General features: G+C 36.4%; 1 protein-coding gene across 2 annotated transcripts in view; it reads left to right on the top strand.

The window, feature by feature from the left end:
- STK3 (serine/threonine kinase 3) overlaps positions 1 to 24,545 on the top strand; it is a 255,658-nt gene that overhangs the window by 64,660 nt on the left and 166,453 nt on the right. For both annotated transcript variants that reach the window (XM_029923871.1, XM_029923870.1), the window contains exons 5-6: positions 10,662 to 10,826; positions 11,331 to 11,498. In XM_029923871.1, coding sequence (XP_029779731.1) covers positions 10,662 to 10,826; positions 11,331 to 11,498 — 333 coding nt within the window. The remainder of the gene's footprint in view (positions 1 to 10,661; positions 10,827 to 11,330; positions 11,499 to 24,545) is intronic.

Genomic DNA, 24,545 nt, shown 5'->3' with positions numbered 1-24,545 from the left:
AGCTTTATATGTTCTAAATAATTCTAAACACTAAATGTCTTATTCTATTTTCTGTGAATATTTTTCTAAGTTTTCTAAGCTTATAGTATATAGTTAGTAAATTCTCATAACTTTCTGTTTGCTTTTTTGGTTAGAAATCTTTCTGCCTACTGATTTGATATTTTGAATGTCTTGTATTTAAAATTTTTTTTAATGTTTTAATTTATTTTTGGGAGAGAGAGCGAGTGGGAGAGGGGCAAAAGACAGAGGGAGACACAGAATCCAAAGCAGGCTCCAGGCTCTGAGCTGTCAGCATAGAGCCTGATGCAGGGCTCAAACTCATGAGCCATGAGATCATGACCTAAGCTGAAGTTGGACACGCAAACACGCAACTGACTGAGCTACTCAGGTGCCCCATATTTTTATTTAAATAGTTTAAAATTGTTTAAATCATTGATTTGTTTGTTTTCATAGGATTAGGCATCTGTTTTCAATAAAATTCTTATTAAGCCACCTATAATGTCCTCAGTTAAGGTTACTTTACAGGCCAAGTGAATCTGCTTACTTGCAGAATATATTAACAGGTATACTTTTTTGTTTGGCAGGCACACTTTTTAAAATAATTTTACGTTTGAATATTGGGATGAGGCCTGCATTTTGTCCTAATACTCAGGACTGATACTCAGTTTTACTGCTTGTGTATGACTGGTATATGTTCTTAATTTGTTAATCACTTGGATTATGGCTGGCAGCTGTTCTAACTAGACATTGCTTTAACTGGTGGTCAAATATTTTGAATATCATCGTTGGACCAAGTCTTGCAACTCCCTGTTTTTTTTTTTTTAAATATATATATAATTAACTGTCAAGTTAGCTAACATTCAGTGTGTAAAGTGTGCTCTTGGCTTTGGGAGTAGATTCCCATGATTCATCACTTACATAAAATACCCAGTGCTCATCCCAACAAGTACCCTCTGCAGTGCCCATCACCCATTTTCCCCGCATCCCCTTCTACCCCCTTCCACCCTCAGTGGGTTCTCTGTATTTAAAAGTCTCTTATGGTTTGCCTCCTTCTATATTTATAACTTTTTTTTTCTTTCCCTTCCCCCATGGTCTTCTGTTAAGTTTTTCAAATTCCACATGAGTGAAAACATATAGTATCTGTCATTGACATTTCATTTAGCATAATACCCTCCAGTTCCGTCCACATTGTTGCAAATGGCAAGATTTCATTCATTTTCATTGCTGAGTAGTGTTTCATTGTATCTATAAACCACATCTTCTTAATTCATTCATCAATTGATGGACATTTTGGCTCTTTCCATAGTTTGGCTGTTGTTGAAAGTGCTGCTGTAAACATTGGGGTACATGTACCTCTGTGAATCCGCACTCCTGTATCCTTTGTATAAATTCCTAGTAGTGCTATTGCTGGGTTATAGGATAATTCTATATTATTTTTTTGAGGAATCTCCATACTGTTTTCCAGAGCTACTGCACCAGTTTGCATTCCCACTGACAGTGCAAGAGAGTTCCCGTTTCTCCACATGCTTGCCAACATCTGTTGTTTCCTGAGTTGTTAATTTTAGCCACTCTGACTGGTGTGAGGTTGTATCTCAGTGTAGGTTTGAATTATATTTCCCTGATGATGAGTGATATTAAGCATCTTTTCATGTGTCTGTTAGCCATTTGGATGTCTTCTTTGGAAAAATGTCTATTCATGTCTTCTGCCCATTTCTTCCCTGGATTATTTATTTTTCAGGTGTTGAGTTTGACAAGTGCTTTATAGATTTTGGATACTAACCTTTTATCTGTATGTCATTTGCAGATATCTTCTCCCATTCCATTAGTTGCCTTTTAGTTTTGTTGATTGTTTCCTTCACTGTGCAGAAGCTTTTTATCTTGATGAGGTCCCAGTAGTTCATTTTTGCTTTTCTTTCCCTTGCTGTTGGAGATGTGTTGAGTAAGAAATTTCTGCAACTGAGGTCAAAGAGGCTGTTTCTTGCTTTCTCCTCTAGGGTGTTGATGGTTTCCTGTCTCATATTTAGGTCTTTCATCCATTTTAATTTATTCTTGTGTATGGTGTAAGAAAGTCGTACTATTTCATTCTTCTGCATGTTGGCGTCCAGTTCTCCCTGAACCATTTGCTAAAGAAACTTTTTCCATTGGATATTCTTTCCTGCTTTGTCAAAGATTAGTTGGCCATACATTTGTGGGTCTGATTCTGGCTTCTCTATTGGCCTTTCTGTCTGTTTTTGGGCTAATATCATACTGTCTTAATGATTACAGCTTTGTAGTACAGGATAATGTCCAGGATTGTGATGTCTCCAGGTTTAGTTTTCTTTTTCAACATTACTTTGGCTATTCTGGGTCTTTTGTGATTCCATACAAATTTTAGGATTGTTTGTTCCAGCTCTGAGAAGAATGTTGGTGATATTTTGATTGGAATTGCCAAATTGAATATAGAGATTGCTGTGATAGTATTGACATTAATTTTTTTTAAATATTTATTTATTTTTGAGACAGAAACAGAGTGCGAACAAGGGAGGGGCAGAGAGAGAGGGAGACACAGAATCCGAAAGGCTCTAGGTTCTGAGCTGTCAGCACAGAATCCGATGCAGAGCTCGAACTCACGAACTGTGAGATCATGACCTGATCCGAAGTCAGACACTTAACTGATTGAGCCACCCAGGCGCCCCAGTATTGACATTTTAACAATATTTGTTCTTCAATCTGTGAGCATGGAATGTTTTTCCATTTCTTTGTGTCTTCTTCAATTTCTTTCATAAGCTTTCTGTAGTTTTCAGCATGTCTTTTCCTCTTTGGTTAGGTTTATTTCTAGTTATTTTATGGTTCTTGATGCAGTTGTAAATGGGATCAGTTCCTTGATATCTCTTTTTGTTGCTTCATTATTGGTGTATAGAAATGCAACTGGTTTCTGATTTTATATCCTGTGACTTTGCTGAATTCATGTATGAGTTCCAGCAGCTTTTTGGTAGAGTCTTTTGGGTTTTCCATGTAGAGTATCATGTCATCTGTGAAAAGTGAAAGTTTGACTTCTTCTTTGCCAATGTGGATGCCTTTTATTTCATCTTATTGTCTGATTGCTGATGCTAGGATTTCCAGCACTATGTTAAACAACAGTGGACATCTCTGTCATGTTCCTGATCTCAGAGGAAAAGCTCTCAGTTTTTCCGCATTGAAGGCAACTCCGTTGTCTTATATTGTGACCAATTCATACATTCATGTTTGTGACATCTGTCAGTGATGTGATAGAAGGGAGTACAGAATATAGAACCAGAAGACATGTGGGCTTTGCCTCTTAATAGTTGTATCATACTTGACTACTTCATTTCTCTGAATTTGCTTTCTCATCTAAAGAAGAGATTTGTTTCTCTTTACTTAATTGCATTGTTGTGAGACTCATAAAATACTCTTTACAACTATAATGTAAAAAATTAAGACATTATATCTCTGTGTTATAGAAAATGTTACTGTTTATTGTTTAAATGATTTTATTGAGGTATAGAAACTTTTCATTTCATAATTGAAGTTAAAAGGCTTAGTGTGTATAAACCTCATTTGAACTTTAATATTTAAGTGGATTGTTTAAATACTACTGTACCACAAGTAACTTAAGATGTATCCATGTACCAGTATGAATGATTGAATATTGTGTCATTTTTTGATTAGGGTAGGATATGAAGTGACCCCCTGAAGTAAGGGGGAGGAGTTGATTACAAAGAGAGAAGCATAATGGAAGAGGGACTTTATAACTTTATACATTGCTTCAGGTCTGCCCTCTCCACCTTTGACAATTCTGGGCCACATACAGGCTATGCCCTCAGGTATTATATAAGCTTCATAAGGACTAAGACTGTCCATGTCCTCACCTTTAACACCTAGCACTTTTAACAGAGTCTGTATGAGAGAACCAGTGAAATAAATATTTGTCAAAAGAATTAAAAAAATGGATGTCCAGATTAATGTGAATTTATTAATCTGTTAAGAGTTTGAAGATCTTTTGTAAATATATTATAGAATCATAGAGTTCGAATGTACCTTTGAAATCATTCAGTAAAGCTCTAGACAGTTCGTGAATCAGTATAATATTTTTGACAAATCTTTAGTCATACTATGGATTTGTGTAGTAGCAAGTGCTTTACTGGACCGAAATCAGGCAGATCTGGAGACCCTGAAGTATATAGCAGGTTTACTCCTGAACTTTCTCTGGAATACCTCTGAAAGATAGGGTACAGAACCAGAGATGACAAATCAAAAAGTTAATGAAGGGTTAGTGACTTGTTGGTTGGAAATAATGGAATGCCTTAAGAGGGTAAAAATTGAAGTCTAGGTAACTGAAAATGTCAATATTGAAATGATTAAAGATAACACAGTTTTATGGACTGGTGCTGCTTCTGTAGTACCCTCAAGCTCTTTAATTTTTGTACCAGGAATGGAGCAAGGGTAGAAAACCCGGGCACATATGACAGCACCACTACCTTGCACACCTTGGTCCTTGTGTTGGCCCTGGCTCCTACTTTCCCACTTTGGCTGTTAAGTGATAATTTAGAAAGATGGGAAATGTCAGATGCGGTATATCTCCTTTGTTTTTCTAACTATAAGTCTGTGTCTATTCATTTATTATTTATTGAGTGCTCACTATATGCTAGGCATGGTTCCAAGCATTGTGGACACATCATCGGTGAACCTTGTGGACCTTTTCTCAGTGCAGTGTTGTACAATATAAACATAACATGAGCCACAAATGTAATTTAACATTTCCTAGTAATCACATTAAAAAATTAATAGGTGAAATTAACTTTAGTAATATATCAAATATATTAATCTATAGCACCAATATTATAATATTAAATAATATAACAGTATTTGAATAATATTAATGATTTATGTTAAACAATAAATTTATGATATTAATATATAAATACCATTTATAAGTATAGTCAATTAAAAAATTTAAGTTTATTTATTTATTTTGAAAAAGAGTGTGTGTGCATGCACGTGTGAGCTGGAGAGGGGAAGAAAGAGAAGGAGAGAGAAAGAATCCCAATCTGCACTAACAGTGCAGAGCCCGACATGGGGCTTGATCACACAAACTGTGAGATCAGTACCTGAGCTGAAATCAAGAGTCAGATGCTTAACCAACTGAGCCACCCAGGTGCTCCTAATCAATTTAAAAATTATGCGTAAGATTCTTTACCTTGTCCTTTTAGGAATAAGCTTTGAACTTTGGTGTATATTTCACATTTATAATCTCTTTTAGTTTGGGGAGCTATGTTTCACCTCTGGGAGCTACTGTATTGGACAGTGCAACCTTGGAGCATAGTGTCTGCTTTCTATGGATCATCAAGTCAGATCATCTGGTCTAAGATAGAGAATAAATTCCTGGTAGTCCTAGAATTCTCAGATAACCCCGACTCTGTGTCCATGGCCTGGGAAGCCTTATGTGATCCAGCTCTTGCATACTCCCAGATCTCATCTAGAACTACTGTTCTTCTGACTCACTAAACTTCAGCCTTTTTTCTTGAACTCAAATGTAGGAGGTTCTTTCCTGAATCATAGTGTGTTTTTTTTGTTTCCTTTGTGTTGAATGTCATGTTCCCAGATAGCCAATCACATGTTTAGCTCTCTTATGTTATTTAAGACTTCAAAAATGGCTCTCAGGCTTTCTTTGATGTCTACTCTAAAGAATCTTTCTCATTCTCTGTCAGGAGCTTTCTATTTTATTGTTTGGCTAGTAATTGTCAGTGTTTTGTTGCATATTTTCTGTCATATTATTATAACATTATCCCTTCCTTGTAGAATATAAGCTCTATGAGAGAAAAGACACCTCTTGGTTTATTCACTCTTGTATCCCCAGCAACTATTGTAATTCCTGGCATGTTGTTGGTGTTTGTAAGTATTTATTGAATGAATAAATAGCATCCTGGATTAGGTATCTTGCGCTAGAGTGGATTTATCAAGTAAGTCACATTCTTATATTACCCATGAAGAGTGTAGAATTGAGAATCAGTTGAGAGTAGTCTTAGGGTCTTTTAATTTGGAAAGGATTAGGGGAAGTTGGGACTTCAGAGGTCGAGGAAGGAGGTCCAGGTTGTTTGTTTGTTTTGATAAAGCTAATTTATCCAAAGCCAACACATTATTCAAGTACAAATAGACACATACAATACATTTATGATTATTCTGTATTAATGTTATATTAAACTATCTCCCAATTTGTTTGGGAATTTTAACATGTCAAGGTATCTTTTAATGGAGGTGAAACTGATGTAGTTTAAATATAGCCATTTTAAAGTGAACAGTTCAGGGGCGTCTGGGTGGCTCAGTCGGTTGAGCGTCTGGCTTCAGCTCAGGTCATGATCTCGTGGTTTGTGGGTTCGAGCCCCATGTCGGGCTCTGTGCTGACAGCTAGCTCAGAGTCTGGAGCCTGCTTCAGATTCTGTGTCTCCCTCTCTCTCTGACCCTCCCCTGCTCATGCTGTCCCTCTCTCTTTTTTCAAAAATAAATAAAACATTAAAAAAAATTTAAAGTGAACAATTCAGTTGTATGAGTGTATTTGCAATGCTGTAATTACCACCTCTGTCTAGTTTCAAAATATTTTCATCACCTCAAACTCATTAAGCCATTGTCCCTTTTTTTCCTATCCTGCCTCAGTCCCTGGAAACTACCAATTTGCTTTCTTTCTCTAAGGATTCACCTATTGTGCATATTTCGTATACATGGAATCATATATGTGCCCTTTTGTTCTGGCTTCTTTTACTTAGCATAATGTTTTTGAAGTCTATCCACAGTGTAGCATCAGGACTTTATTCTTTTTTTATGGCTGAGTAATATTCCATTGCATGCATAAACCATAATTTGTTTATCCATTCATCTGTTGATAGACATTTGTGTTGTTTCAACCTTTCAGTCATTGTGAATAGTACTCTTATGAACATTCCCGTACATACATTTGTTTGACTACTAGTTTTCAGTTGTTTTGAATATATACCTAGGAATGGAATTGCTGGGTCATATGGTAATTCTTTAACTTTTTTTTTTTTTTTAACTTTTGGAGGAACTATATCTTGTTTTCCATGGAAGCTGTACCATTTTACATTCTCACCATCAATGTCCAAGAGCACCAATTCCTTCATATCCTTGCCAACACTGCTTTCTGTTTTTTAATTATAGCCATCCTAGTGGGTGTGAAGTGGTAGCTGATTGTGATTTTTATTTGCATTTCCTAATGACTAGTAATGATGTTGAACATCTGTCTTTTCATTTATGGCCATTTGTATATCTTTTTTTGGGGAAATGTCTATTTAAGTCCCTCGCCCATGTTTAAATTGGGTCATTTGTTGAGTTGAAAGAATTATATACCCTGGATACTGGGCCCTTATCAGATGTATGATTTGCAAATATTTCCTCTCATTTTGTAAGTTGTCATTTCACTTTCTTAATAATATCCTTTAGTGCACAAAATTTTTGATTCTGATGAAGTCCAGTTTATCATTTTTCCTCTGCTGCTTGTACTTTTGATATCAAAGCTAATGATCCATTGCCAAACCAATAGTCATGATGTCACCATGTGCCATTGGTGGCAGTTGAAACAAACTTCTTCCAATAGTTACTTTCACATTCTATATAGTCTTTATATATGTGTTTGTGCTTAAATATATATGAATAATTATTCAAGTATAATTAACATATGGTGTTATATTAGTTTCAGTTGTACAATATAATGATTCAGCAAGTCTACACGTTTCTCAGTGATCATAAAGAAAAGTATACTGTTAATCCCTTTTATCTGTTTCCCCAGTTCCCCCCTGCCACCTCCCCTCTGAAAACCACCAGTTTGTTCTCTGTATGTAAGACTCTGATTTTTTTGGTTTCTTTTTTTCTTTACTTGTTCATTTATTTTGCTTCTTAAATTCCACACATGAGTAAAATCATTTGGTATTTGTCTTTCTCTGACTTATTTCATTATAACCTTTAGGTCTACATATGTTAATGTTGTGATTGGCAAGATTTCATTATTTTTTATGGCTGAGTAATATTCCTGTGTGTGTGTGTGTGTGTGTGTGTGTGTGTGTGTGTGTGTGTGTGAGAGAGAGAGAGAGAGAGAGAGAGAGAGAGAGAGAGAGAGAGAGAGAGAGAGAAAGAGAGAGAGGGAGAGAGGGAGAGGGAGAGGGAGGGAGAGAAAGGGAGGGAGGGAGGGATAGGACTGGATACTTGATGCTACAGTAAACCAAGAGAGAGAAAGAGGTGAATGGACACTTGATGCTACAATAAACATAGGGATCATATATTTTTTGGAATCAGTATTTTCATTTTCCTTGGGTATGTACCCAGTAGTGGAATTATTGGGTCATATGGTAATTCTAGTTTTAATTTTTTAAAGGACCTCCATACTGTTTTTCACAGTGGCTGCACCAATTTGCATCCCTACTAACAGTTTATGAGGGTTCCTTTTACTCTACATCATCACCAACATTGTCATATCTTGTGTTTTTTTATTTTAGCCATTCTGACAGGTATAAAGTGATATCTCATTGTGGTTTTAAGTTGCATTTCCCTGATGATTAGTGATATTGAGCATCTTTTCATGTGTCCATTGGCCATCTGTATGTCTTCTTTGGAAAAATGTCTCTTCAATTTCTCTGTCCATATATAATTGGATTATTTGGTGTGTGTGTGTGTGTGTGTGTGTGTGTGTGTGTGTGTGTGTTGGGTTGTGTAAGTTCTTTATATATTTTGGATATTAACCCCTTATTGGATATATCTTTTGCAAGTATTTTCTTCCATTCAGTGGGTTGCCTTTTTTGTTTTGTTGATGGTTCCTTTTCTCTGCAAAATCTTTTTATTTTGATGTAGCCTCAATAGTTGAATTTTGCTTTTGTTTCCTTTGCCAGAGGAGACATATCCAGGAAAATGTTTCTATGACTGATGTCAAAGAAATTATGTACTGTTTTCTTCTAGGAATTTTATGGTTTCATGTCTCACATTTAGGTCTTTAATCCTTTTTGAGTTTATTTTTGTTTATAGTATAAGAAAGGGGCCCAGTTGCATTCATTTGCATGTATCTATCCAGTTTTCCTGGTACCATTTGTTGAAAAGACTGTCTCTTTCCCATTATATATTCATGATTCCTTTGTTGTAGATTAATTGACCACAAACATGTAGCTTTATTGCTGGGCTTTCTGTTCTTTTCCATTGATATATGTGTCTTTTTGTGCCAATACCATACTGTTTTGATTACTACAGCTTTCTAGTATAATATTATTATATTTTTAATTTGCACTGTATCTTCCTATTATCCCATTGTTGGGTATTTGGATTTTCCTTCTTTCTTTTTCTTTCTCTAATAGAGTAGTGTCCTCTATCTTTGAATAAATTGGAATTCCCCTCCCCTCCCATCTTCCATCAGTTTATCTTCTGGTTATAATTGCTCGTTGTACTTTTAGGGAGAAGTAGATTTTATTGTCATTAACTTTTAATATTATGTGGATATATTTAAAATAGAGGCTTTCATAAGTGGCATTTGAACAAGGTTTGTCAAGAGAGACATAAATTATGATCAGACAGGACTCAAATTTTGGTTCCATCTTGTGTGTGACAAGAAGGCATTTACCGAACCTCTATGCAATAATTTCCTCATTTGCCAACTGCTGGTAATAGTGTCTGGCTTGGAGGTTGTCATAAGGATAAATGAGATAATACATACAAAATGATTAGCATAAAGTCTGGTAGAGATCTGACTCTATTTCCATAGCTACGGGGAATGTTTCCTTTCCCAGTTCTTTCCTTGGCTACCTTTTTTCCCTTCTCCCCACTTCTTCTCCCCTGACAACCTTAGTTTGTGTTTCCATTTCCCTAGTCTTTCCCTGGTATTTTCATTTTTGAGTTCTCATTCTTACAGCCAGAAATCCAGGATTTGGGTGGGTTAGAGATGACCTGGCTGGAAGAGGAGGAGTGGTATGGGTATAATCATTTCCTGCAGGAGGCTTTTGGCAAGCTGCCACCCTTGTTTCCTTTCCTTTGTATAAAACTGTTGATTTTCTTTTTCATCAAGAAGTAGCAACATCACAGGGAAGCACGTCTGAATTTACTTTCAGGACAGGTAGCTGTGATATTGCTACCTCAGTGTCAGAAGATGTGGGAAATAGTGACTTCTTAGAGTCATATTAATTCTTGGGGAGGCTATGTACTTTAGGAATGACATTGGTAATTTTAAAGAAAGGATAAATTTAAAACTGAAAATGTTTTCATTAGTAAAACTTGTAGTAAGAGTGACAAAAAATACTTGTGAGGAAAAAGAAGTTCCAAGTCCTTTTTTTCCCATTTAAAAAAATTTATTTTGAGGGAGAGAGAGAGAGAGAGAAAGAGAACAGGGGAGGGGCAGAGAGAGGGAGAGACAGAATCCCAAGCAAGTTCTGTGCTGTCAGTGCAGAGCCAAATGTGGGGCTTGAACACACGAACCTTAAGATCATGACCTGAGTTGAAACCAAGAGTTGGATGCTCAGCTGGCTGAGCCACCCAGGCACCTCCCCCAGTTCTTTATCTTTTGGCTTTTTCCTAGAGGTTCAGTGATCATTAGAAAGAAGGATTAGTTACTAGTGCTCTTTTGTAAGAGTTTATCTAGCATGGTTTTTCATTCTAGTTTTACAAATATTTGTTTTCAGTTAACAGAAGATGAAATTGCAACTATTCTTAAATCTACTTTGAAAGGACTAGAATATTTGCACTTCATGAGAAAAATACACAGAGATATAAAAGCTGGAAATATTCTCCTCAATACAGAAGGACATGCAAAATTGGCTGATTTTGGAGTGGCTGGTCAGTTAACAGTAAGTGCAGTAATTTTGGAAACACTTTTGGCATATATTCCAGGTTTGATTGTGACTAAATGTTGATAACTTTTTGGAAGGGGTAATGGGAAGAAATACATAACTACATTGTTCTTGGGGAGAAGGAGCCTTAATTTAAGTATTATTTATTACTTTTATTTACAACTTGAGATGTTGAATGAATATGAAAAAAATGTCATTGAAATGTTTAAATGTTTAAAAAGGAAAGCTATATTGATCCATTTGTATAGCTTTTATTGTTACAGTACTGTTTTTAATGACTAATGATGGTGGAGAGAAGTTTCTTGTGAACTCTTTGTTATTACTGAATTCAGAATTCCTAAAAATGCCCTGTCAGAGCTCTAGGTGAAATTCTAGGAAAATGGTCAATTTCAGATATAATCTATAGTAATTGAGGGTTTCACTATACAGTTTAAAGAATATGCTGGCAGATTTCCTTTGTGTTGCTGTAGTAGTATTTATATCTGGGTGATGTTTTTGCAGGATACAATGGCAAAACGCAACACTGTGATAGGAACTCCGTTTTGGATGGCTCCTGAGGTAATTCAAGAAATAGGCTATAACTGCGTGGCTGACATCTGGTCCCTTGGCATTACTTCTATAGAAATGGCCGAAGGAAAACCACCTTATGCTGATATACATCCGATGAGGGTAAGAAAATGATGGTTTCCTAAAAAGGTTGATGTTATATAAATTTTGCATTTTTGCAACGTCAGTGTAAATAAATACAAAGTAAATTAAGTTGCTTTGAATTTAGATTCTATGCCAAAAATAGTAAAGTTATCTGTTAAAGGTTAGTGTTATTAACTTTTCTCCCCCCCACATCCTTGTGAGAAAAGAAGTGAAGGCTACAGTCACCATTTCCCTCCCCCTAAAATATACGTCTGAAACTGTCATTTGCTTTTCAGTAGAAGAAAGGGTTGGTAAATCCGCTATATTCTTCAGTCCATTCTTTATTTTCTAGGTGTGACAGTGGGGGCCTTGAAAACCTTAGTTCTCACTTTTCTACCCACCGTGTAGATTCTACCTTTCTGCTTTTGTTTTCTTCTTTTTCTTCTCCCATCTGAAGTTAATATTTAAAAAGCCTGATTTCTAATATTGCTATGGACCTCTAAGCAAATTAATCTTATTTCTTCAATTGACTTTGTGAGAAACTGGAATTCCCTTTTTGAACATTATTATACACTTCTATGAACTCCCTTTTCCAGGATGATTTTTTTGAGTTGAAGTATATATTCAAGTCTAATTACCTGTGCTCCAGGGTTTGTGATGATACAGTTCTTAGGTTTTTTTCACATGTGAATCTCAATTCATTATAGATAAATACATCTGTCTTTGTGAACTTATTGCCCTCTAGTGGCTGGAGTCACCTCTAGAAGAAAAGATCGAAGAATATTGAGAGAGAGAGAGAGAGAGAGAGAGTGTTCGTGCATGTGTAGAGAAGAAAAGATGGCGTCAGGGGGACTGGAGAAATGTGTGAAGTAAATAGATGGGAGGAAGGAGAATGCAGTATTTTGGAACATCTGAAGAAGAATAAATTAGAATTAGTTTCTGATAATACAATGCTGTTGTGGATTGAATTTCAATAACATAAGTAATAGTGTACTGTACTGAAAATATTTAAAAATCTGCCTTCCACTTTAAAGAGAATTCTGTGAGTAATACAATTGTGTATAATTTGTATCATCTTCCTTGTGCATATTAATTTCTTTTGCTGCAGTGAAAAATAAAAGTGACATGAATTATTTGTTTGCAAAATAATATGAAAAATAATAAGGTCAGCATAAAACCAGCAACACAGATTCTCATTTCTTCTCTAATTATAAGTTATCTTTAGTACTTTTAGGTAGAGTGTTTTTAGGATGATCCTCAAACTAGGTGTATTTGAATTGGATTAATGAGGTTAACTGAATTATCCAAGGCAACCTTGCCAGAGCTGCGATTTAACCTAGGACTTAGATTATACTCCTCTGTTTCCCCCTTGTGTAGATCTTATTTTTCTAACCACAAAGATCAGCATATTAAATTTGACCCTGAGGTAGTCTGTCTAATAGATAGTAAATTATTATAATATGTGGTTCCTGAATTCTAGGGTCTTAAAGTATCATTTGATGTTTTGAATGAACACATATGAAATAGCAAAAATATACTGGAAGACAGTATTTCTCTTTAAAATTCTATCAATCAGTCATCTGTCTATCTCACTTTTTTCTACCAATCTAAACCCTATCCATTTACGTCTCAACTCAGATATTATTCTATACAGAGCTTTCCCTCATAGCCAACACGTAAGTAAATTGCTTGTTTTCCTTGTAATTTGCATATAGGCAATTATGGGCTCTCTGAGTTCTTCGGACAGTTTATCAAATGTTGCCTTGTGCATTTCCAAACAGTATGGTTTTAAGTTGCCATTTAAATTACGTTAGCATCATTTAACTCTTCCCATGTCTGTGAACTGCTTTATACAAATGAGAGTGTCAACTGCAAGTTCTGGGAGACTTGTTAAGGTCACGTGGCAGGTACAAGTTTTCCAAAGCTCAGATGTTACTACTGGCAGCAAATATGATCGTTTTCCTTGAAAGGACAGATTCACGTGGTTCATTTTTTTTTTTAATGTTTTATTTATTTTTAATACAGAGAGAGACAGAGCATGAGAGGGGGAGGGGCAGAGAGAGAAGGAGACACAGAACTGGAAGCAGGCTCCAGGCTCTGAGCTAGCTGTTAGCACAGAGCCTGACGCAGGGCTCGAACCCACAAACGTGAGATCTGACCTGAGCCGAAGCCGGAGGCTTAACCGACTGAGCCACCCAGGCGCCCCCACGTGGTTCATTTTTGAGAGAATGTTAGCCATATGCCCAGGTCGGAATAGCCATCGTTTTTCGGCCGGCTGTTCCTTAGTACCAGGTTGCAGCTTGTTTGGCTTGCAGATCAGTCACACAGGTGCTTTTCCTGGAGACAGTCACTCTTCTTCTGTATATGGGGCAAGTGCTCTGTGTGCCTTTCTCATTTTGTCATAAAGAATATTAAAAAGGTGTGTATCCTGGAGTGGAATTTTAATAAAATTACAATTTGCTGCTTCATTACGGTTTAGATTAGTTTGGTGTGGGAGGTCGGGTGGGAGGAAAAAAGAAAGAGCTGCCAAGAGAGAAAAAAAGATTGTTGAAGACACAGCTAAGGTTGGAAAGTGAGAATTGTATTGGTCACCAATACAGTTCTTTGCTCTCTCTAGCCTTGCTCCAGCAGTGCTCAGCAGTGGAGCACAGTGCGTCATGGCCTTGAGCTCAGGTTGAAGGTTAAATAAATGAGTGTCTCGGAAGGATGGGGCTCCAGGGCATTGAAGGATGCTGAGAGAGTTGTTCTAGTGGTTACCAGTGGGGGTGGAAAGAGAGGAGAGGGTATAGGAAATGAAGGGATCAGGGAGCCAGCCCGTGGTCTTCAGCTTGCCACATAGCGTTACCTGGAGAGCTTTGAGAAAATCCTGATGCCCGAGACCTGACCCAAACCGATTATTTCAGAATCTTAGTGTTATTTTCAGTGAGGCTAGAGAGCCAGTAAAGCTGTAGTGAAGGAGTAAGAGAGCTGCCAGTATATGAAACTCAGATTAGTGACTGAAATAGTGAAGTTCTCTTCTTCTTCTTCTTTTTTTTTTAGAGAGAGAGCATGTGAATGCTTGCGAGCAGGGGAGGAGCCGGGGAAGAGAGAGAGAGAGAGAGAGAGAGAGAGAGAGAATCTCAAGTTGAGTGTGGAGCCTGACTCAGGGCTTGTTACCATGACCCTGGGATCATGACCTGAGCTGAAATCAGGAGTCAGACACGCAACTGACAGAGCTACCTAGGCATCCCTGAAGTTTTCTTTTTTAATTAAACAGTTCTCTCACTGTAAGCACTTGGTGAAATAAGTATTTTTTAAAGTTTATTTATTTTGAGAGAGAGAACCATTAAGTGGGGGAAGCGCAGAGAGAGAGTGAGAGAGAATTCCAAGCAAGTTCCATGCTGTCTGCTCAGAGCCTGACGTGGGACTTAATCCCACAGAATGTGAGATCATGACCTGAGCTGGTCAGTGCCCAGCTGACTGAGCCACACAGGAGCCCCAAAACAAATATTTTAATCTCCATTTTAATGAGTAGATTGGGTGAAATGGATAAAGAATTATGTTTATTGTTAAGATGATACAGCTTATAAATGGCAGAACTGAGATACAAATTCATGCTAGTCCATTTCTTGCCTTGACAAAAAAGAAATATCTTTTATGTTTATATGTCAGCTTGTGCAAATGAAGGAGTGGCTAGCAAAAATAAAAATCAGCAAACATTTTAATCTCATAATTTTAATTATTATTTTAAAATAGGAACCTTCTAAATTTTTCAGAGTGGGAAGAAATATGAATGGATTTTTATGTTCCCCCTCAATTTTTTTTTTTTTTGGTAGCAGTGTTGGCTTACAAGATTACCAATAGTTTATTAAGTTGTCACAGTGGAATGAAGATGTGAGTGATGGAAAGACCACTACAACTGATGGAGGCAAAGAATGCTAGTTCTTTTAAGATAAGTAAAGCGCAGTATATAATCTGCTGCATTTAGATGGTATCTGGAACAGGAAGCTCATTAGGATGTGGTAGGCCTGTTTTTCTAGTCTTCACATTCTGGTCCTTCTACAATTCCCTCTGGCCTTTGCAGCGAGGTTGTAGCCCTTCCCGCTGTGCCTGCCCTCTAGAGGTGTGGAATCGGAATAGCCCCAGAGCAGCAAGGCTGACTAGTGAACTGGGTGTTGGTTTCCTAGTCATATTCTCAGACATACCCTCCTTCTAGTGTGCCCGGGCTCCAGGCTGCCTGCTTGAGACCCAGGACTTGCTTGCTCAGGCCAGCAAGAATTCAGGTCAAGACGAGATGCATCAGTCTTGGATAAGTTAGAATGGAGTTGCTCCTGCCTGCATAGCCACAGATTAATATCATGGCTTTCACTGGTTAAGCTTTTCGTAGGACATATGTTTTGAGTGTCCTAGCCTGAGGGATATGAAGAACTTAACGATGGCACTAAATTAGAAAGTGAAAATGATTAAATTGGAACTTGGCAGTGAATTGAAAATGGGTCTTGTGAAGGTGTTACGGTTGAGGTCATTTGTTTTATATACTTTAGTTTATCATTGGTCAATGATTGATACTTATCTTTAATCATTCCTCAGGGAGAATAGCAAGTATTGGGAATATAGATACTCATGAAAGAATTTCCTAATGAAAAGAGCTACTTAAAACACTGGATTTGTTTGATGGCATGGGATACTAATTTGTTAGTTTTTATATAGCTTTCTCTCTCTCTCTCTTTTTTAAAGAGAAACTTATAGTGTATACAAATTATATCTTTGCTGTGGTGAGAATAATAATTATCTGTCTAGTAAAAGACAAGGATGAAATCACATTAAAACAAGTAAAGTTTTGTAAATAGGAAAAGGATGAAAATGTGCTTATAAATTTACATCCAGCTAATAGATTAAAATAGATTAAGCAGTAATGACAGATAGATTAAGGAATAACAACAAATGGGAGTAAAACTCAAAATGTTAAAGGAAACAAGTTTTATCAAAATCCAGTTTATTTTAAAAAGTTAAATATAAAGACACTGAATTAGTTTTGGTTAGTTAAATAAAGGACTTCAAAATTTACTTTTGAATTTGGTGTCACATACTACTTTGAAGATCTACCTCTTTCTCAGCTCTATAGGAAATACCATTACCAAACATCAGGAAATGAGTGAATAGGATTATTTTTCTAAATATCTATGTCTGTACTCTACCCCCAAATCCAAGCACTTTGTTTCGTAGAGATCACTAAGACCCTGTTGATTCTTTTAAATATGGTTTTGGTTTTGATTTCTTTTGTTTTACAGTCTTTTGTGTTTGGTTATCCATTGCTTGTCATGGCGAAAGGGGTAAGGACAGAGTGTTTGAGGCAGACTAAGGACTGAGACAGCAAGTGCTGTGGCTGATGATAGCTTGGCCTCAGCTGAAGGAAAGATAATAAAAATCAAAGCAAGAATTTTACTTCTACACAAAACAATATGAATGTTTATTACATTTTAAGATAAAATAAAGAAGTGTATTGTTAGGGTACCTGGGTTGCTCAGTCGGTTAAGTGTCCGACTTCTGCTCAGGTCATGATCTTATGGTTCCTGGGTTCGAGCCCCTCATCAGGCTCTGTGCTGACAGCTCTGATTCTGTGTCTCCCTCTCTCTCTGACTCTTCCCTGCTCATGCTGTCTCTCTCTCTCTCCCTCTCAAAAATAAATAAAAACATTTAAAAAATTTTTTAAAAAGAAATGTATTGTATATTTTGGGAAGATTTGTCAAATGTGACCTAAGGAGACAAGTGGAGGCATTTAAATGGTGATTTTCAGGAAATACAACTTATATACAGCTTGACAATCTGTTTAAGAGTAAAGTAGAAGTTACTTTAGACTAAAAAACAAGATCTCTCTCTGTCTCTCTCCCTAACACCTCATATCACTTACTTATAAAGAAAAGAACCCTTTAGATATTTTCAACATGGAAAAGGTATTTTTGGTGAATGTTTTTGAAAATGATATTTTCTTTCTTTCCTTAACCTTCTTTTTTTTTACAACTTGCCTCTTCACTCCTATCTCTTTTGGGGAAATAGTGCATTTTAATATGTACAATAAATGATCCAGGACATGCAAAGTAAACACAGACATTAGGAAAAACTCACCCTTTATACTGCATATTCACAAGTAAAACACACAGTAGCTCTCTCCTGCCTCAGATCACATGGCACTGATACTTTCACAACCAGGTATACTCCTGATTCAACCAGATTTCTTAAAAAAAAAAAAAAAGAGAGAGAGATAGAGATAATATCTTCATCAAAGGAGTGAAACTGAGTTATCCATTTTTTAGAAATAAAAATGAATCAATGACCTCCTTCCTGTCTAATTAATTATCAAATTTGTTTGAGAAATTCTAGAAGACGGGGCTTGAGTAGGGGTAGGAGTTGAGTAATGCCTCACTTGGTGTATTTACACACCTGCCCTCTCCCAGACCCTATTGTATATGGCTCACTGGATATCTTGCCTGACTTAGTATGGGCCCAATCTCTTGGAAGATTCCCTACAGGCATTAAACACGAGGGGCAGAAGACAGGTATCTTCATTTTATCTGGGAGCAGATGAAGGAATATGGGGGTATCAGTTTGCAGAACATCCTGGCCAAAAGCCTGTGAGAGAGCAGGGTGCAGCCTTTCTCTGTGGCCTGACTCTGTGGATGTGCACACTGGGCCCGGAGCGTGCAGACACACCTCGGCCCCGCCCTGCCCAGGATGGGAGGCTGGCTGTGGCACTTTGCCCTCAGCACTCAGGTTCACAGACATCAAGTGGCCAGGGACTGCAATGGCTTAGTGGTGAAGCCGAGGTACCCTCTTTCCCTCTTGGCTTCCATAGCTAAATTTTGGCTTGAATGACATGTTCTATGCATAGAAGGCTCACTTTCTTACTTTTTATTTTATCTTGGTACCCCCATAATAGATTCTTAGGGCTGTCTTCATAAATTACCACACATCTGGTAGTTTTAAACAACAGAAATGTATTCTCTGACAATTCTAGAGGCCAGAAGTCTGAAATCAGGGTGTTGACAGGGTTGCTCTCCCTCCAGAGGCCCTAATGGAGAATCCATTCTTTGCCTCTTCTAGCTTTTGGTGGCTGCTGGCAATCCTTGGCGTTCCTTGGACTGTAGCTGCGTTGTCCCGTCTCTGCCTCCATCTTCGCAGTACCTTCTCCTCAGATTTCCCTGTCTCTCTCTTAAAAGGACACTTGTCATTGGTTTTAGGGACTACATGGATAATCCAGGGTGATATCCTCCTTTCAATTCCTTGACTTGATTACATTTGCAACTCTCTTTTCCAAATGAGGTCACGTTCGGAGGTTCTGGGGACTATGACATGGACACATCTTTTAGGGGCTACCTTTCAACCATTACAGCTTCTATTAATCTATATTCTTCTTTTAAACTATATACAGCATAAGATTAATAGTGACTAATATTAGGACATATTTCCTTGTATTTCTGTTTAAAATTTTTTTTATTGTGGCAAAATATACAGAACATAAAATTTATCATTTTAATCATTTTTAAGTGTACAATTCAGTGGCATTAAGTGCACTCACATTGTTGTGTAACAATCATATTATGCATTTCTGGAAATTTTTATCATCCCAAATTGAAGCTCTACCCATTAAACAGTAGCTTTTCATGATCTCCTCTCCACAGCATTTTGTCACCACCATTCCATTTTCGGTCTCTATATGTTTGACTGTTCTGAGCACCTAATAGGAGTGGAATCATGTAATATCTGTCCTCTCACGTCTGACTTCTTTCACTCAGCATAATGTTTTAAAGTTTCATTCATGTTGTACCATATGTCACAATTTCCTTCCTTTCTAACGCTGAATAATATTCTCTTGTATGTAAAAACCCACTTTGTTTAGTCATCCATCATGTGACACTTGAGTTGCTTCCCTATTTTGACTATCGTATATCATGCTACTACTGTGTACGTGGGTATGCAGTTGTTTGTCTGAGACTACTTCTAATTCTTACAGGTGTACACCCAGAATGGGGATTGCTGTAGCATATTGTTTATGTATAATTTTGGGAGGAACTTCCATACGTCTTTTTCACAGTAGCTGTACATTTTCTGTTCCACTAGCAGTGCATGTGGTTCCAGTTTGTCCATATTCTTACACATATTTTATGTCTTTCTGGTAATAGTTGTCCTAGTGGGTGTAAACGGGTTTCTCAGTTTTGATTTGCATTTCCCAAATAACCAGTGATGTTGAGCATCTTCCCGTTGGTATATCTTTGAAGAAAATTGGGTTGCTTGTTTTTTTTTTGTTGTTAAGTTTCTTTTCTCATTTTTATTGACTTTTCTCTGGTGTTAATCTGCTATTTTTTTTCTATTTGCTGGCTGAAATCTCCCAATCCTTTGACTTTTTCCTGCTTTTATTATACTTTTAGCTGTTCCCTATTGTTCTTTGCTCCCCAAGTCTAATACTCTGAGTCTCTTTGTAATTCTTCCTTCATAATCAGTCTATTGGGAGGTCTTTGAGTCAAAATGTTTTCCCTTCCTGTTTATATGAAAACGACTTACTAGTCTACAAGTAGAGGATTGCTTATTTGTATTTGTATATATTCCTTTGCTTTGTGCAGTAGGTATGTTCTGGTGAAGGTGTGTAAATATTTAATAGGTGAAAATTAGCATTTTAAATTCTGTTTTTTAAAAAATAATTTTAATGACTCCTTTAGTAATGAGAATAACACATTTCAAACTTACCTGCTTGTAATTGTATATATTTTTATGGTGGGACATACTAATTTTCATAATAATATATATTTAATCAATATTAAAATATTTTTGATTTGGAATTAATGTTAAAGTGTAAGAAATGCATATTCTAATGTGGAGACAGGGAATTTGACTTTCAGACGTACCCATTGGGGCATAGAACTGTTATACTTACCACCTTGCTTATTATGTGTCAGAGAAACTGTCACTTAAGTGTTGGTGTTTGATTTTTGAAGAAAGTACTCTGGGATTTTCTTCCTATATTCTTTTATTTCTGTTCCTTTTTCCTTTATTTCCTTCTACACGTGTTTAGTATACATTTATCATTTGCTGGTTGGACTTTGAGGATGTAGTGGTAAACGGAGCAGGAGTGCGTCCTGTTCCCTTGGAACTTCCAGTCCATGGAGCTGGCACTGTAACGTCAGAACCACTTAGCTTTATGTTGGGGGAAGGGGACATAGATAAATATATTCATTTGTTTAGAGTATGAGAGCATACACTGTAAAAACTTCAATTATATATATGTATGTATATTACAAATTACCCAGGATCATAAGACTAGAAGAGTTCTGTTGTCATTACATACATCACTTAGTTTTCTGCTTTTATCCTCATCTTCCTTTTTTTCTCTCTCACTGTTGCCTTTACTTCCTGTGACGGTTCCCTGTCCCCAGACAGAGCACGCATGTGAATGCTCACACGGTCCTCTCCCCACATGTGTGCTTTGCTTTCCCTTCCCTGTGCTTTTCTTTCTTTTAATACTGCCTTTCTTCCTCCCTGTCTGCTCCTTACATTTTTCTGCCTGATTAAGTGATACTTTATTCTGTTAACCATTACTTTCAGATCAGAAATAGCCAAGAATCTGGAAGAGTGGGACAAATCGGATCATTGGAGAATTTCAGTCCAACTTCTAGGACATATGGTTTTTCACTCTCTATGAAAGTTCGAGTCCTTCTGCCTGTGGTCCTGTAAATGTGGGAGTATCAGGCATTCCAGCCCCTAAATTGGGGATTAAGGTTTATTACAGTGACACTTTCGACATGTTTCTGTCCAGTCAGTGTTACTGTTCTTGAAGAGATGAACAAGCAAGGAGAACCGAATAAACAGAGCGCCACTTCTCTTGCTTGGGCCTGCTGGGGCCACCCTTTCACAGGAAAGACAAATTCCCGCTGTTAAATATATTCAAACCTGCTGTTGTGTTGCCACGTGCTTTGTAAACATGAATAGTTTGGTGACTGTTGAGGATATTTTCCTACCTACATACAAATTACATGAATATGAATTGTCATTTTGAAGTCACGTTCACATTAAGTATTGCTTAGACCAGGAATCATTAAGAATCATGCTTTAAAGAATTATTGAAATTATTGAAAGAATTATGCTAGAATCCACCTTTTAATATTTAATGTAGGATATTGACAAAGGCAGTATTTCTCTGTATTTAGGAATGTTTACTGTGTAGAATTTAAGTTGATTTATTAATATTAAAAGATGGCATTTGCATTTGACATATTTTTTACTGTGATCCATAGTATAAAATATGTTTTGCATTGTGACCCATTTTGCATGTGCATAGGTAAGTACTGTTTTATGTACAATCTGTTTCAGTTGTGTGAATTTTCTACTTCATACTTTCATTAGAAGAAAAATGTAATCCAAATTGGTTTTGTGACCCAGAATTAGATTATAACTTGTATTTATAGAGCAAGAATCACTGTCCGGATTTTGGAAATAGGAATTTTCCAATGTCATGATGCTTCCATTGTTGCCACACAGTGTGGGTGTGACTTGGTGTTTGAGACTTGTGAGTCCTGAGTTAATTTTGTTATCTATGATTAGTTGTAATGGACTCTCTCTGTCCACTTCACAGAGTTATTGTGAAGGTCAGATAAGATACTATAAATGAGCAATACATGTAAAATATTAAATACTATTTATTATTAGGTAGCATTATTAACATAATTTTCAAGTCTCATATTGAGACTATAAGTTCAAGTTCCTGCAGAAGGTGCTATTTAATATTTACCATTGTCCCTTAAGGAGCTTTTGGCTATGGAAAGGATCAGACAGTTACTCTATCATCACTTGGCTTTATTTTAAGGTATCCCAGTAGGGTTGGAGGTGTTGGGGGCCTTTCACAGTACTCAAAGGAGTTTATTGCCAGCTAGAGTAGGTTGCAGAAAGCTTTTAAGCCCTTGATTATGACTGCTGAGGTGACCTTTGCAGCCTCTACTGGAAACAGTATAGATATAACTAGCCCATGAGGGCAGAGATGCATGACGTCTGCTCTGCTCTGCTCTCCTCTTTTCTTTTCAAAAAGTGTTTATCTTTTCTTTTTTAATGTTTATTTATTTGAAATAGAGAGCGAGCAGGGAAAGGACAGAGAGAGAGAGAGAGAGAGAGAGAGAGAGAGAGAGAGAGAGAGAATGAATCCCAAGCAGGCTTTATTCTGTTGGCACAGAGCCTGACACGGGACTTGATCTCATAGCCGTGAGATCATGACTTTAGCCAAAATCAAGAGTCAGATGCTTAACTGACTGAGCTACCCAAGTGCCCCATGGACTCTATTTTCTAACCTCAGTGTAGACTGATGTTTTCTACTTGATTTTTACTATATACCAGTTCAGTTTTGGAAACCATAATTCATAAGAGATTAGAATGAGCTTTATTCCTGGGGCAGAGAATTCATAGCATCAGTGGACCCCCTGAAATTGTACTTAAATATTGGTGTTTGTGCAGATGTGCATTTTTATGCTGTGAGTTCATAATTTTCAAGTGACCCAAAAAGATTGAAAACTGCGACTCTCAGTAATAATACCAGTGTGCCACAAATGAGTTTCTTAGTATATTGTATATTTAGGATATAATTTTGTTTACTATCATTGTATCATTTTTCTCTATTTTGATCTAGGGTGAGTAAATATATAGGTAGATGGCATCTGTATATGATTCCTTCCCCCACTATACTTTTTTATTTCTAGAAAGGTTAGTTTTAGGTATGTTTAATTACTGTCCAAATTTCCTTATCACTGACTAAAAAAAATCTTTTATTTCTCTGAATTCTCATATCACTTTCCCTGTTCTTACGGTACTTTTTAACTTACTATGTATTATCATGGTTATTATATAATTGTCTTATTTCCTCTACCAGATCTCAGTTTTAAATGCAGGTATGTTTCATCTTTGTGTGTGTATTTGAACCTGGCAAAATGACTTATACATAGGAGCATCCATTAAAGATTTTAGTTGAATATGTGCTCGATTCCATTTCCTATCTCAAAGATACTTCTTTGTTGTAAATATTGAAATCTGGCTGGCTCATATTCTTCTTTCTTACAATAATAAATGTTGTACTTATAACTTCGAATAAGAGTCAGTAAAATAAATTAAAAAATGAAAGTAAGTAAATGCTAATCAAGTACAACTTGAAAGGCCTAAGGTTACTTATAGCTTGCCTTTTAAACTTTTACTAAGCATAGTTTATTTATTTGACATTTAAATTTTAAATTGATATAAATTTTTTTTTTTGTACTTTAGATCCTGTTCCTTTGTTGAAGATCAGAAAGACTTAGTGAGCACCCTTAGCGTTGGCCTTTGGTCAGTAGCTTTGGTTTGCTAATGGGAATATAATTGCCGAGCCTTATTTAAGACTCATGTCTTAAAAGCAATTTATAGACCTACTATACTGGTCATAGTAAGTTTTGTTTTATTTTGAAACCAGTCAGAAAACTGTTTAGGCTAGAGACATAAGCTAGCATTAATTTTAGAAGACATAAATATGTAAGGGTGTGTGTGTTGGGAGGCTGAAAGTATCTGAGGGCAGGTGTTGACTCTAATTCAAGTGTATAATAGCCAAACATTTATAATGTTTTTGGAAGAAGTGCTATCTATTGCAAATTATGATTGAACAGACATATTTTAAAAAATGAGTAAGGTATAAGTGACTTAAAATATATGCGTTTTAGTTAAATTCCTGAAGAATAGAATTCTTCAGCTGTTCTAGAGGACTGTATTGATTACAGATTATTTTTTATGCTAACTTTGTTTTCAATATAACTTTTACATAAGTAGAATCATCTTCATTACATCTGGGATCATTTAAATAGCACAATTATGTGTAGTTTTGCTATATAATGAAAGGTAAGGGATAATTGATCAGAGGTGACTTTATAAGCTTTGCAGTAAGTGACTTATAAACCAAAGGTCACCATTTTAATTGGAAGGTTTGTGAATCTCTTAAGTTTTGTAATCAAATGAATGATATCAAAGGAAGAAGTAATTTAACATAACAATTGTGGCTTACACTGAACATATGTTCCTGTTAATAAGTTGCATTATGGTCTTTAAGGACTT

The sequence above is a fragment of the Suricata suricatta genome, chromosome 15, assembly GCF_006229205.1.
Source record: "Suricata suricatta isolate VVHF042 chromosome 15, meerkat_22Aug2017_6uvM2_HiC, whole genome shotgun sequence".
NCBI classification, from domain to species: domain Eukaryota; kingdom Metazoa; phylum Chordata; class Mammalia; order Carnivora; family Herpestidae; genus Suricata; species Suricata suricatta.
The sequence above is the reverse complement of the archived record's forward strand: the minus strand, read 5'-3'. Positions and strand labels throughout refer to the sequence as shown.